Raw genomic sequence first — 15,286 nt, 5'->3', positions numbered from 1 at the left:
ACACAAAGTTTGGGTCTCATCATAAAAAAAAAAAAAGAATGAAAGAAAAAAGTTAATTGTGAAAACAACTCTTTGTTGGATTGCTTTTAACAATTTCAAGCTTTTAAGCACTTGACCTTTCAATAAAGTCACCTCCAAGGATAAAAAACAGAACATGCAGGTGATTATCAACAGATGCTGAGATTTAGCAACATCTCTCACTTGGCAATGACAATCCACTGGGAATGTTTCAATACAGCACCACATTAAAAGGAGAAGAAACTTTGTTCTCAAAAGCCTTCAAAATCCACCAAAATTTTGCAGTTCTTCAGGAAAAAAAAAAAAAAACAAACCAAAAAACCAAAACACACTGTGTTTCACAGACTTGAGAGAGTACTATATAGAAGGACACTATTTGGGGAAGGTAAGAGGGAACATGGACCAGGGTCTTAATTCCACTTACATTCATAAAAACCCAAGGTAGATGCAAAGGAATTAAATTCTTGTTTTGCACTGCTTAGGAGGTGCTTATTAAAGCATCACAAGTCATTTGTTCCTTATCAATAAGGGCATTTTTCTTTTATATAGAGGCTTATTTCTGGGCCTTCCCAAGCCTGATTTGAGTGCCAAATGTGACGCACATCAGCATCCCCCTCCTCCTCTGCAAGGTGACTTCTTCCAGCCTCTCATGAGCTCTACAAGCCAGCTTGGCCAGCACCTGAAGACAGCTTCAGCTCCCATCCCCTCCATGGCCCCATTGCTTTCAAGGCTGTGCACACCAAGCTTCAAAGGAAGCTCACACTCAGTGGGGTTTCTCACGTTGTGTCAACCAGGATCCAGCAAGGAAGGGGAACAACCCAACACCAGAAGGCCACGGGGACTGAGCCAAGACCCATTCACAGCCCCAGCAGCCTTCCAGCTGGCTTCAGCTGCCTTGGGAACCAGCTCCATGTGAACAGAAAAGTGACCCAAAAACAAGCTCCTCTTTACAAGGCCTTGCAGGTCAAGAGCAGAAAGCAGAGAGTTTCAGGGAAGGGATGAATTTCACCTTCATCTACTTGATTTCTGAGCTTTTGGGGTTTTTTTTTTTTTTTGCTCTTTTAACCTCTGGTCTTTTATTTTGGTTTAAAGCCTTTTGCATTGGAAACATGCTGATGAGAGGCTCTTGCCTTCATGAGCCCGTCAGCATCTGCTGCAAGACCATCACTCCTTTGGAGGACACTATCATGCAGCTTTAAAGATCCTGCTTTTAAAGCAAGGAGGAAAGGTCTCCTTGCAGAAATAAATTACACTCCGGGGCTGCCTCACCTTCCAAACTATTTACAACTCCCTCACCCATGGGCATGTCTCCTTGGCCCAGTGAGGGGGAAAGCTCACACTGCATCACCACCCCCTTTTCCTACACGGGTGCAAGGACAGGGAAGCAAGGAGCGACTGCAAACGCCACGTGGAGTGGCAGGCACTTTAGCCAGGTCTGAGCAGTGATGGTGCCTGTGGCATTGCTTCTTTGCAAGCCACCTGGGCTGCCAACAGAGCCCAACTCAGGGAGAGAACAGGAAGAAAGAAAAAGGGGGAATAAAAATAAATGGAAGCATTGCTGCCAGCAGAGGCCAATCTACAGCCAACACTCTGATTTGCCTTCAAGACTGCAGCAGGATGTTTCAAGAAGGTCATTCCCCTGTGAGCATCCAGCCTTTGGGGAAAGAGGACGGGACAGGGAGATGGTGCCCAAGTGACTGAGCCAGTGCAACCTCTTCCCTGGCTCTGAACTTCAGCAGGGATGAGCAGTGTTCTCTCCTCTACTAGGAAAGCTTCTCTCCTCCAAAAAGCTTCCTGTTGCTTTAGAGCTACAACTTCATTGCCCAGGAAAGGGGGACAGGGTGTGGGGATGACAGGGCCAAACAAAAAGAAGAACATAAAAACAACACTTCACAAGAACATCACAATGTTCAGCTACACAGTCGCTGCACCAAGGGAAGGAGTAGAGCAGGGCAAGGGGGAGAAAGGGGAGACACGTCCAACGTGTTTTTCCCCAGAACCCCCCCAAAGGGGACTCAGTCTGTCACATCAAGATTCAAATAACTTCAGCCATAAGGTCAAGGATTTAATGAACAGGGTGTTTCCACTCATGCCCTGGAAAAAGTTACACTCAAAAAAACCCCAAAAGACAAAAAAAAAATTCAGATTTTCTACATATTTACAAAAATCAGCCCCGCCAACCTCACAACCAGGGAGGTGGGGCAGCTAGTGATGGGGCATGGGAAGGGGTCTCTGCCCGACCAGCAGTTCCTCAAAGGTTCCCATCCCACAGCAAGCAGGAGAGCATGGCTCTCACCACTGGAGCGAACACAGGGGACACCACACACCAGGGCTGGACCACAACCCCTCAGTTCATCCGCAGCTTGGTGTCCCGGTGATCCGTGGGGGTGACCATCTCGTTGGCGTAACCGTTCTCGGAGCAGAGGGACAGCTCATCCGTGGTCTCCACGCCGTTGTTGATCTCTGGGAAAGGTAGAGAAAAAGCAGGGACATCGTCACAGGGGTGCAAGCTCCAGGAGCTCCTCCGTAAATGGCGAAACCAAGGCGCTGAGCAGCTGTGCAGTTCCAGCACATGGGATCCATCCAATCCCCCAGGGATTTCACCCCAGGTTTAGTAACACTGCACCCATTTAAAACCAGTTCTGAACAGGATCTGCCTCCAAATAGGAGCTCACCACTAAATTTCAGACCTTGTGACAATCCTGCCGCCAGAGGCAAACCCAGACCCCCTCCATACATGTGATGCTATGTCACAGGATTAATTAGTCACCCATGGGCAAAATACCTGACCTTAATCTCTACCCAAACAGCCATTCTGGCAAGAGGGCAGACTCATACAGCCACTGGTTTCACTGGGAAAAATGTGCAACCTCCAATGGTTCAACTGTGAACTCCCACCCCAAGCAAGAACACTGGTTTCAGAGGCACAAAAAGCTTTGACACTCATTCCCTATCTCTAAGGACACCTTATGTCCTGGGTGTTTTATGTCTAGAACATGTTGGGGAGGCTTAATTCTGCTGTGACCAACTGCTTTTCCTGAGGTCCCTGGATTTACACCTGATTTTCACCACCTCCAGAGGTCAGAATCAGGCCCGTGTTTCACACAATAAGCTCTTTGGAGCAAGAGCTGTTGTTTTGCAGTACAATAAACCCTGATTCCTGCTGGAGGTCTCCAGCCCCTAAACACAAAGAAACCCCATAACAAAGCTCAAGGTATTACATTAACGTTCCTTCAAATATGAGTTCTCCAGCTTCGTGCACTAACTTTGATCTTTTAAAGCTAAATATTTCCCTCTCTGTACACATTCTGTGTCCTTAGAGATGGGTGAGATGGACACATTGCCAGCACATTCCAACATAAATAAGTGCTGGGTGGAGCACAAGGATATCAGGAACCCCTGAACCTATAGTGCCACTGGACTTCTAGGTCTACCCCAAACTCACCACCACCATTTGTGGTGACCTAGGCTGTTATTTTAATGGGGTTTATAACATTTGACACACTGTTGACAATTGAGAGTGGAGGAGATGTGCACATGGCATGACTTTTGAAGATAAATGCATGATTACCAAGCAAATCACTGCTCCGACCTGCACCAGTCTGGGATGGATGAGCCATGGACCGTATCTCCTAAGTGGTTCAGTGCAGCAGGGTCAGCCCAGTCACCCTGCCCCACCAGCAGATGGTGGCACTCCTATCAAGACCACCAGAGCAAAGGGCTCTGACCAACCAGCCCCATTGATACCTGAGAAGATCAGCTTCTCCTTCATGATCTTGACGTCCCGGCTGGACCTGCGGACAGCAGCACTAAGCATGATCTGCTCTGGGTTGTAGGTCCTGATGCTTCCTAAGCGCCACCTGCAAGACAAGAGGGGAATATCAGAGGCTGGTCTCCCCGACCACGGGAGCACCAGCCATGTGGAGACCAAGTCCTAGAGACCCTTATGCCTTTGCTCCCCTGCACCTATGTCACTCCACATGGTAGGAGGATGTTCAGAGATGACCGTGTTATCTCAGAGGGGCACAGACATACAAGCAGGTCACCTTTAACCACCTTGAGCTTTCTGATTCCACTAATTTCACCAAGGACTGAAGATGCCCCAAACCCTTCTCTCTCCCCATCAGCTATCCAGCCACCCAAAGGAGGTAAGGCCATTTTTACCCTTAGGATTGGAAAGAGGGAACAGAACAAGAGACCTAACCAAGTGAAAAGACCATAACCTCATCCTGAGTGACATGCTCACACAATGGAGAAGAGAGCTTAAAGACAATTTAAGGTCTCAACCTGAGAGGCAGCAAAGATACAAACATGAGCTGCTCCACAGGAAAGTACAAGCAGTCCCAATGCAGGTAGCTGTCCTTAAATCTCATTTCTCCCAGTGAACTTCCCTCCCCACATTCCAGGTCTTTACTTGGTGTTTCTACATAAACCCTCCACTCTTCAAGCCTTGTTCACCGAGTTTCCACCACAGGAACAAGACAGATGGGAACTCAGTGCAACTTTTATTCTCATTAGTGAAGGAAATTTTGGACTTTAGAAATGGGCAACTGCAGCATGTTCAAGTGGGATTTTGCTTTTAAAGCTGTTTTTCTCAGCCTGAGAGAACCCCTGTATCTGAGCCTCAGCTGCAGAGCTGCTGGTGTGAGGAGCAAAAGGTGGGCTGCTGCAATAGGGGAGAATGGGGCTTGGTGGGCTCAAAGCAGCTGTACCCAAAATCTCATTGCAAAGGGATGCTGTTCAGGCCAAGCTTTAATAGCCTACACCCCACCAATTTGTCCTAACTCCTGACTACAGATGAAGGCTCTCAAGTAAACCCCATTCTCCTCACAGGAGCCAAGGATGCTATAAGGCTATTTGATAGAGAAAGAAGCAGGGATTTAGGGTAGATTTTAGGTGGGGTTTCTGATCTTCTGGCACCATCTAGTGGCTCACCTACACAGAAGGTGAAATCTTTAATTTATTTCTATTTTCTTTTTCCTGTTTTAAAGGTGACAGTCACCTTCTCTTAAATTTCTAACTCCCTATCCAGCCCCAGGAGCAGAGGATTTGAGGAGCCCCACACATCTCCAGCCTGGGTCCACAGCATCAGCCTGACAAAGCAATATCCACAAAAGATGTTCTGCAATTTTCTCAGGAAAATCTAGATGGTCTCAATTTCATGTGGTTTCCATGCCCTTCCCAAACACCTGTGGGTGACACTGCACCATCAGGCTTTGACTGGGGTACAGATGAAGGCAGAGATGCTCTGCTAGAGAGAAGGGGTGGGATGGCCACACAACACAACGACCCACGGACAGGAGCAAGACAGAGAAAGAACAAGGAGGCAAAGACACTAAAATATAAAAAAAATTAGAGATAAAAAATATTTTTCTTCCATCATCACCTAAGCTGAACCCCTTTAGACTGGAAGACAACCATTTTTGCCCTTACTGTCCCTTGCAAGCAGATCCCACTAAGGTCAATGTGATTGCAGTGCATAGGACCTCATGGGATAGGACCCTCCTGAAACTGTAATCAGGACCAAAACACATTGCTACAACAATGAGTATTTTCTTTGTCTACAATCAGGATTTTCAGCATCAGGCTGGGTTGCATGGCCAAAAAGCACGATGATCTCTTACCCTAGACATTCCATGGAGGGCATGGGCTATTTTGAGGCACAGATGCAGCCCAGCCTCAGAGGGGTGCAGGGACCAAGGGAAAATTTTTCTCCTCCTGCCAAGAGGAATGACCACTACTCTCTACTCCCTGTCTGGCTGTGGTCAGACCCAGGGTGGTTAAATACACATGAGTTAAATGACTCCTCTCACAGGGATGCATGGCTCCAACTGAACAAGCTAGGAGAGGGTGACCCCATTTTTCAGGGGTACTTTGAAATACCATTAGAAGGAGCCACCAGTATATTCAATCACAATGCAATTCCAACACCGTACAAGATACTCTGCTGTGCTCAGTAGACTTCAGGTCTTCAGAAAACTTAATAGAAAACAGCACCTCTCCTACCCCCTTGGACTCTGTTGTGATGGACCACGTTTAGGACAGCAGTGTGCAAAAAGGCCAGACAGACAGCAGGTGGGTCTTGCTCTGGGAGGTTGGCATCAAAGCGGACCAGACGGACACGGGGTGGGAACAGACTAAAAAATACTGGGACAACAACACAGAGACAGCATACACCATGTTAGGGCCACAAGTGGACCCTTTGTTTCGGAGGGGAGGTGCTAAATGGCAGGGAAAGAGGATGGGAAAGGGGCAAGTTGAGGAGAAAATGGGGTTGACTGGTACCAAGGCGATAAGATGGAGCAAGCAGAGCCAAGCCAGCTGCAATCACGGAGTCCCCATTCTGCGACTGTTCTTGCCTAAAGCTTGCCCACCTCCTCCATGCCCATTTTCTCCATATCTATGAGCCAGGAAGCAAGGGGAGAGGCCAGAAGGGACAAACACCCAACCAACCTCCCTTCACCCACAGTAGGTCTCAGCCTGGCCCCACAGACAGGTCCTGTTTTCGGGAGATGCCACAAGGATGTAACACCACAAGTCCAAGGTACCTCATGGAGCAGGGAATACTTGCAGGTAGCCAACCCCAAACCCTGATGTGGCAGGTGGGTGGAAGGGGAGAGGGGTAGATAAGCACAGACAGGGAGTAGCCAGATCCTCAGAGATACAACCCCATGGCACACAGCAGGAGGAATGGAGAAGGAACACTTGAAGAGTTTGGTCCAAGTACGGACATGGTGAAGGCTTTACTGCAGAAAAGCAACAGTGCTTCCCTCCAGGGGACAAGAATGACTGGTGACAAAACACCCAATACAATGAGAAATCTGGGATTCCAATTGATAAGGCTTCAAATCCAGCACCCCAGGATCATTTATTTTTCACACTGCATTTCCAGTTTCACGGTGGTGTAACTGGGAAGAGACTCCTGAAAGATCCCAGGCTCTGAGTGCAGCAATTGAATAGCCAAACCTTTCCAGCTGGTAGCCTTATTCATTCATTCCCATGGCTAGAGAAGCACTACCTTATATAATTGAACAGGTTACATTATGTTCTTTAGAACTGGCCACTTTACAAGAGGCTGGTCTCAAAAACCTCCAGTAATTGCAGGAAGGAAGGGAATATTTTAGGGGGTTGGACTAGATCTCAAGGTCCTTTCCAACCCTTCGAATTCTGTGATTCTGTGATATTTTACATGGGAGTATTTCCATGGAGAAACCCATTACATCCACTGGGAATTTCCCAATTACAACACACTGCAGGACTTCAGAATATAGCTGCTTTTGTAACAGATGGTCAGATTGCCTTCAAAACATCCACTGGCTTCAGCATCAGGCTCCTGTGGTGCTCATGGCTATGGACTTTGCAATGTGGCAGACCCTTATGGTCCCCTGCGAAGTCAGATGTTTGAAAGCATCATCAAAAACTGCATCCTGCCCTGTCCATCTGCAGTGAAGCCATAGCAGAGAGGGAAAAAGAAAGAGAAAGGAAGGTTGAATGAAAAAAAGAGAAAGAGGAGGAAAGCACCAGAATTACCTGATCATGTGATAGCTGTGAGATGCCAGAATGCAGCAGAGAGAGAAAGAGGAGGAACATGCACAACAGTCAGAGCAATAAGAAAATAAACAAGGCAAAGAGGCAAAAAAAGATCAGTTAGAAGTCATCACAGTTGGTATTTCCCCTTTGGAGCAGCTGCCACGATCCTGTCACCAAGGTTGAAGCAGAATAGCAGGAGCAATCCCTACCCACAGCTACGGAGGAGAGACAAGCCATGCGTAGGAGAGAGGACGAGCACATCGAAGCGGCGGCTCTGTTCCCACCCACCCCCTCATCCTTGCATGAAGGAAGCAGCTCTGTTTTGCCCAAAAAAGGTCTTCAGGGGGAAAAAAGCCACCAAAAAACAAATGCAAAACTAAAACCAACAAACCAACCAACCAAAAAACCCAACCATAACACTGAAGGACAAATGCTAAGTTCCATTTCCTGGAGTTGAATCACACCAGCAGGTAGGTAGTAGTTGGGTATTTCTGCTGTGATTTGGTTTTGATATATCCTCAATGCTGCTACCAATTCTTTCATGTGGTGGAGAAACTGGAATGGCAGAGAAATGGGGGTTTCCTGCACAAGGCTCTTGGAAGAGCAAGCCCTCTGCTCCAGGAAGTCCAACATCTGGTGCTAGAGTTTCTCCTCCTTCACTCTATTGACTTGTGGTTGGGTTGCCCTAAGGGAGAGGCCTTGCCATAAGGGACCCCACGTGGTCTTACCTCTCTGAGCAACTGGCTTTCTATGTCAGGGTCCCAAGGCTGAGCAGGGAGCTCAGTGCTTCAGGCAGATGGAGCCTGGGGAAAAGCTGGTGGCAGATTCCAGCTCTTCTTACCTGTATTCCACCCTCAGTGCCGGTATAAGAGGAATAATGCTTTCCCTTCCTTACCCTGCTTCCTCTTGCCCTACTCCATCAGGCCTCTTCCAAACTGGAAGAAATTTATTCTGCACAGAAATTCAATCTGTGCATGAAGGAAGAGTCCAGCTATTGCAAAGTCCACGTAGCTGCAGCTTCTCCAAGCATGCATCATTTCACTCTGCTCTGGGAGCTCTAGTTCCTGCCCAGCAGCTTGAATCAGTTTAATTTCTTCAGCTGTGGTCTCCTGGGTCTGATTCAGTAAGGCCTTCTAAATCTGACTTTGGGAGATGATGGAAGAGACAGCAAATAGGTCATCAACTTGGCCTTCATATTCTTCTCTTCAGAGAGGTCAGTCCCTGCCTCCAGACTCCTCTGTGCATTTCTGTATCTGACAGAGAAATGCATTGCCTAAAGAGCAGGGACATCTCTTTTTAAACCAACAGATGAACCTGGGGGAGTGGAGGAAGCTTCCAGACAACACAGCCACAATGCTCTTCTGAAGGAAAGGTTGAATTGGCCACAATTGAGGTCACAAGGCTTCTTAGAAAACTGTTAATCTCACCTCGGTCAGTGGTTTCACGATCTGTTGGGAAATCTAAACTGAGAGGAGAGTTTTAAATGTGCTGCTTGCTCCATTATCCTACCCTGGAATTAGGGACCTGCTGGTCCCACCAGTGTGGGGCCGTGCAAGTCATCAATTAAGACAGAATTATAAACAGACCCAACAAGTGGCCTGAAGTTAAATCCACAGCGGGTGCTGGCAGGAACGAGAGCCCACTAAAACATGGCAAAACCACCTTGGGGTAAGGAAAGAGATTGCTGCAAGTGGATGACCTGGACCAACACGACACCAATATCACCAGCTGATGAGGCTGAAGCAAATTAAGTTGCTGTTTCTGAGGCAAAGGTATTTTGGATATCAAGAGGGAAGGAAAGCATAGGGTCCCTTGATGTCTCTAGGACAGTGGTTTGTGCATGCCAAAGCACATGAGATTACAGAGGCAGGGGAAGAGGGGATGCAATTATGTCCTAAGGAACCTGCTTCGACAGGGGGGATGGACTCGATCTCTTGAGGTCCCTTCCAAACCCTACAATTCTGTGATTCTGTAGTTTCAGAATGACCCTTTTTGCCAGGAGAAGGCTGCTGCATCTTGCTGGAGGGGAGCACATCTCTCTCTCAGCTCATTTTTCCTCCTAGGACGGATCTTAGCTGTCAGCAGCGACAGCAGTGACCTGTCTCTGGGAAAGAGGCACTTTGCTGGGAGCACATTGTGATTTCCTCTGGTGTAATCAAGAAGGTAGGATGGCCAGCTCTGCCATTTGGAAGTTGATTAACCTCCTCCTGATCAATCAGTGTCTTATCTTGCTCTGCTCCTAAGTTTTAGGCTCCACATTTCTTTTCAGGGACCCTGGTTAACAGCGAAGCTTCTGCCATGCTGTCATCAAATCCTTGTTCTGCCTTTTCCTTGGAAAACGAGGAGAATTTCTCTATGCATCATCTGAATTGCTGAGTAACATTTCCATTCCTTCATCCAAAATGGGAACAAACTGACTCAAGAAAATTAAAACATTTTCTTTTTGGAAGACAAAAAATGATGGAATTTCAAAACATCTCTTCTTACTTCAAAGCATTTTAATCCCTTTCTCAGCCTCCATTTGCCCTGGTGGTTAAGAGAGCCAATGGGATCCTGGGGGGTATCAAGATGAGAGTGGCCAGCAGGTTGAAGGAGGTGATCCTCCTACTCTGCCCTGGTCAGGCCCCACCTAGAGTATTGTGTCCAGTTCTGGGATACCTGGTATAAAAGAGACAGGGACCTCCTGGAGAGAGTCCAAAGAAGGGCCAGGAAGATGATTAGGGGCCTGGAACATCTCCCCTGTGAGGATAGGCTGAGTAAGTTGGGACTCTTCAGCCCTGAGAAGAGAAGACTAAGGGGGACCTAATTAATGTTTGTAAATATGTTAAGTGTGGGATGCAGGGGGAAATGGCCAGCCCCTTTTCAGTGGTCTGTGGAGACAGGACAAGGGACAATGGCTGCAAGTTAGAGTATAGGAAGTTCTACACCAACATGTGTAAGAACTTTTACAAAGTGAGGGTTAGGGAGCCCTGGGACAGGCTGCCCAGAGGGGTGTGGAGTCTCCTTCTCTGGAGATATTCCAGACCCATCTGGACACCGACCTGTGCGACCTGTTCGAGGGAGCCTGCTTTGGCAGGGGGGTGGTCCTGATGATCTCTGGAGGTCCTTTCCAACCCCTGTGATTCTGTGATTTCCCTGACACATTTACAGTTTCTCTCCCACACGCATTTCTGAGCAGAGCAAAGTGTCTATCGCTCCTGTTTTGAGATCTCTCATTCTTCTTGAAAGGTAGCGACTACATCCAATTCAACGTCACATCTCAGAAGTGGGATTACTGTTTGCTGTCTTTAGAGGGATTTTTTAAAAATAAACAGTTTCCCTGCTATTGCAATGCAAGCACCTGAGGAGCATGCTGCTCCTCTCTCCCATCTCCAGCCCACGCTCTGAACTAAAAAACACACGCCACGAATACATGGGAGTCAAGCTGTAAGAGTACTACTTACTTCTGGAATATAAAAACTCCTACAATTACAATAAATGAAATGAGATCAGATGTGATCCAGATTAGATGGTACTCGTCTGGAGGCTGGAAGACAAAAAAACAGAAGCAGACCTTTAAACCTTCTGGTTTGTGCAGAGAGACCACACGTTGCTAAAGTTACCACCCAGGCAGAAAGAAAAGCACAGAGCTGCAGGGGTTGCATGTAAATCACAACATTTATGATGTTTCCAATGCTAGCCTGTCACCCAAAATGGTGTTTTCAGGAAAAACTTCAAACAAAACCAAGTTTAAACTCTCCCTCCTTTCATGTGCTGGTATTTTCTCAGAGTTTTGTGGGCTGAAAATTTCTTACCTCAGGTGTACCTCGAGGTAGAGGTTAAGATGCTGTTTGGAAATCCAAGTCCATGGGGAAACATAGAAACATATACACATTGCATGAGGCACGCAGGGTCCACGTTCAGTGGCTGTTTTGCACAGCCCCCTGGCTCTAACCACATACTTTTCAAACTCTGCCCTGGTCAGACCCCACCTGGAGTACTGTGACCAGTTCTGGGCTCCCTGGTATAAAAAAAACCAGGTATCTCCTGGAGAGAGTCCAGCAGAGGGACATGGGGATGATGAAAGGCCTGGAGCATCTCCCCTGTGAGGAAAGGCTGAAGGAACTGGGACTGGTCGGCCTGGAGAGAAGAAGCCTGAGAGGGGATCTTATTAATGGTTATAAGTATCTCAAGTGTGGGACACAGGGGGACATGGCCAGCCTCTTCTCAGTTGGCTGTGGAGACATGACAAGGGCTGATGGTCTCAAGTTGGAGCACAGGGAGTTCCACACCAATCTGGGGAAGAGCTTCTTCCCAGTGAGGGTGAGGGAGCCCTGGGACAGGCTGCCCAGGGGGGTGTGGAGTCTCCTTCTCTGGAGATATTCCAGCCCTGTCTGGACACCGACCTGTGCGACCTGTCCTAGGGAGCTGCTTTGGCAGGGGGGTTGGACCCGATGGGCTCTGCAGGTCCCTTCCAACCCCTACGGTTCTGATACTATGATTCTATGTACTTTGAGGCCCTGGTGGCTCTGGCTCCACTAGCCAGGCTGTGGTCATCACACCAGCTAAACCCATCATATGAACCCAGCACAGAAACACGTTACTTCACATTGACTTTGTGCTGCCCAGAAAAGTAGCAGCACTACTTTCTTGCCTTTGCTAAAGTGATGATAATCATAATCATCATCATCATCTCCTGGTGATGCTCAGAAGGCACCTACCAAGGACAGCCACCACTGATGACAATAAATTTCTCCTATCCCAGACCTGGACTAGTTCCAACAAGAAAAAAAGTTGTTGATTTCACACCAGACACACCCATCACAACCACCACCACCATCATTAATGCCCACAAGTAATACTGCATTAGAGAAATAGAGTACTTAATGCATACAAATGAGTTCATGCAACTGTAGTGTGACATGTATAAAACCAGTTGGGAGCCATCAACTCTGCTGCCTCTGTCTCCCAGAAGAGAACAACTTGTTTTTCTGTTCTGTGACACTGTGTGTGTCCCAATTTATCTTGTGAAAGTGCACCATGGAATTAGCAGGGCAATGTGTTATTAGCCAATGCTTCTGATGGAGATTAAATCCTTGAATTTTCCAGCTTCATTACAGAAGGGTGACATTTAATGTAACATTTGCTGCATCTATTGAGACGAACAGACACAAAATTGACGTTTCCCATTTTCTTGGCAGGAGCATGCCAAATACTCAGGATGAAAAGTCAAAAGTCTTCTAATTTAGAAGAAAATCTAAATTTTTTTCCACTTATGCAAGTGTTGGTGTTCCACAACTGAAGACCCAAAACGTTTTCCTGTGGGGCAAAAGTTGCAGTTGCTATGATATATCCCAAGTACATCATGGGGGCCAATATGAACCCAACTTTCTGAGCAAATCCAGATTATAGCTATTAGAGACTGGGTTTAATTTTAAAGTTTAAGTCTGCCAAAAAGCTCAAAGCTAGAAGCTTATGCTACTAAATCAAGGCTTTATAAGTGGCAAAAAGGGGAATTTCAAGGTGATCAATAGGGGAAAACAGGAATTTTTCAGATGTACACCCAACATGCATCGTTATTAGGAGTGTCCAGTAAGCAGATGCCTCTTCAACCCTACAGACAAGTATTTTGTAGCTGCCTTCCATGTCAGGTCCTATGGTCTCCATTCTTACCAGCACCCTTCCATTCTCACCAGTACCTTTCCATTATAAGTCTTATGAGGAGCGGCTGAGGGACCTGGGACTGTTCAGCCTGGAGAAGAGGAGGCTCAGGGGAGACCTTATTGCTCTCTCCAACTCCCTGAAAGGAGGTTGTGGTAAGCTGAGAGTCAGCCTCTCCTCACAGATAACTAGCATTAGGACAAGAGGGAATGGCTGCAAGTTGTGCCAGGGGAGGTTCAGGTTAGAAATGAGGAGAAATTTCTTCTCTGAAAGAGCGGTTGGGCATTGGAACGGGCTGCCCAGGGAGGTGGTGGAGTCACCGTCCCTCAGGGTGTTCAAGGAAAGGTTGGATGGGGTACTTAGGGACATGGTTTAATGAGTAATGTGGGTGGCAGGGGGATGATTGGACTAGCTGACCTTGGAGGTCTTTTCCAACCTTAATGATTCTGTGATCAAGAGTAGAAGAAAGACTGTAGCTTTTCCTTCTTTTTTTTTTCTTTTAAGTGGGAACACAAGTTAAATTGTATTTTTCAATTGCAAGTGGCTCTGTATGAATGGAGCAGAACAGATTTGCCCTGTTCAGCTGGCAATAAAGCACAGCCAAACCCCCAAGGGCACTGGGCAGCCCAGAGCCTGACTCCTATGCTTTTCCCCATATGGTAGAGTGGGCTCAGATGACAAAGCTGGATAGATTACATCACACAGGCACCTCAGTATGCAGGAAATAAAGGGATTTTTATGCTGCCAGTGACATAGGAGTGTGCACTCACAGCTGAGTTGAATACCCAGCAGATGGGACAGCCCTTGGAGGAGGGCTCCAAGCAGCAGCAAAGAAGTTTTTGGAGTAAAAAGCTGCCAGTGGTGTGCTCAGAACTCCTGCCAGCTGTAGTGGAGGACAGATGTTTGCAGCAGTACAAGTCAGACAATGATAAACTCTTTTGTCAATGGATTCAGTTTTTACAAAGCCACTTCCAATTCTCCAGCTTTACTGTGCACCAGTGTGGATTTATGTAGTCAGACACAAGCAGTGGGTTAAGCTAAGGACGTCACACACACACATCCAACCACCTAAGCAGTTATTTTGAGGTCCTACCTCCAGATAAAGATGCAGATAACTCATTAACATTAACTTCTCCTTATGCTCATCTTATTCTCCCCTTTCCCAAGCAGATCTGCCAGAGTAGCAGTAAAACATCTGCCTCCTATCCTACCCTAACAGGGTCTGTCAGCAGAAGACAGTCCCTACGCCATCCATGCTCACACCACTGCAGCTGAGCTCTTGTTCTGGGAATACTTTGACGAAACTGTTTCATAATTTTCCCTCCACTCCAACATGAATATCTGTTTGGTTCAGAGAAGCAAAGAGTTAGAGCAGTTTTCATAGTTTACCTTGCTATCAATACAGGCTGGGGGATGACGTGATGGAGAGCAGCCTGGTGGAAAAGAACTTGGGGTACTGATGGAAAGTTGGACATGAGCAACCAATGGGCACTCACAGCCCAGAAGGCCAATGGCATCCTGTGTGGCATCACCAGAAGTCTGGCTATCAGACTGAGAAGGGATTCTCCCCCTCTGGTCTGGTGAGACCTCACCTGTGGTGCTGTGTTCAGCTCCAGAGCCCTCAGCACAAGGAGGACATGGACCTCTTAGAGCAGGTCCAGAGGAATCCACAAGGATGATCCGAGAGCTGGACCACCTCTCCTAAGACAGGCTGAGAGAGTTGGGTTGTTCAGCTTGGATAAGAGAAGGCTCCAGAGGGAGTTTATAGCAGCCTTCCAGTACCTGACAGGACCTACAGGAAAGCTGTGAATGTCTGATTGTAAGGGCATGGAGCGGTAGGACAATGGGCGATGGTTTTAAACTACAGCAGTGCACATTTAGCTGAGACATTAGGAAGAAGTTCTTTGGTATGAGGGTGGTGAGACACTGGCACAGGTTGCCCTGAGGGGTGGTGGAGTCCCCCATCCTTACAGGAACTCAAGGACAGGCTTGATGAAGCTCTGAGCAACCTGATCTAGTTCAAAGTGTCCCTGCTCATTGCAGGGGGTGGGACTAGATGGCCTTCAAAGGTCCCTTGCAACCTAACCCATTCTACAAT

At 47.4% G+C, this 15,286-nt stretch overlaps 1 protein-coding gene across 1 annotated transcript in view; it reads right to left on the bottom strand.

Annotated features, from left to right (window-relative positions):
- Nucleotides 1-1,932: 1,932 nt before the first annotated feature.
- Nucleotides 1,933-15,286, bottom strand: part of GDPD5 (glycerophosphodiester phosphodiesterase domain containing 5) — a gene marked incomplete at its 5' end in the record, with an annotated part of 125,224 nt that continues 111,870 nt past the window's right edge. Inside the window, 3 exons of the mRNA XM_084279322.1 lie at nucleotides 1,933-2,481; nucleotides 3,766-3,878; nucleotides 10,992-11,074. Of these exons, the coding sequence (XP_084135448.1) occupies nucleotides 2,366-2,481; nucleotides 3,766-3,878; nucleotides 10,992-11,074 (312 nt within the window). The 3' untranslated portion in view covers nucleotides 1,933-2,365. The remainder of the gene's footprint in view (nucleotides 2,482-3,765; nucleotides 3,879-10,991; nucleotides 11,075-15,286) is intronic.

The sequence above is a fragment of the Gallinula chloropus genome (genome assembly GCF_964237585.1).
Source record: "Gallinula chloropus genome assembly, chromosome: 1".
In the NCBI taxonomy this organism is placed as follows: domain Eukaryota; kingdom Metazoa; phylum Chordata; class Aves; order Gruiformes; family Rallidae; genus Gallinula; species Gallinula chloropus.
The sequence above is the reverse complement of the archived record's forward strand: the minus strand, read 5'-3'. Positions and strand labels throughout refer to the sequence as shown.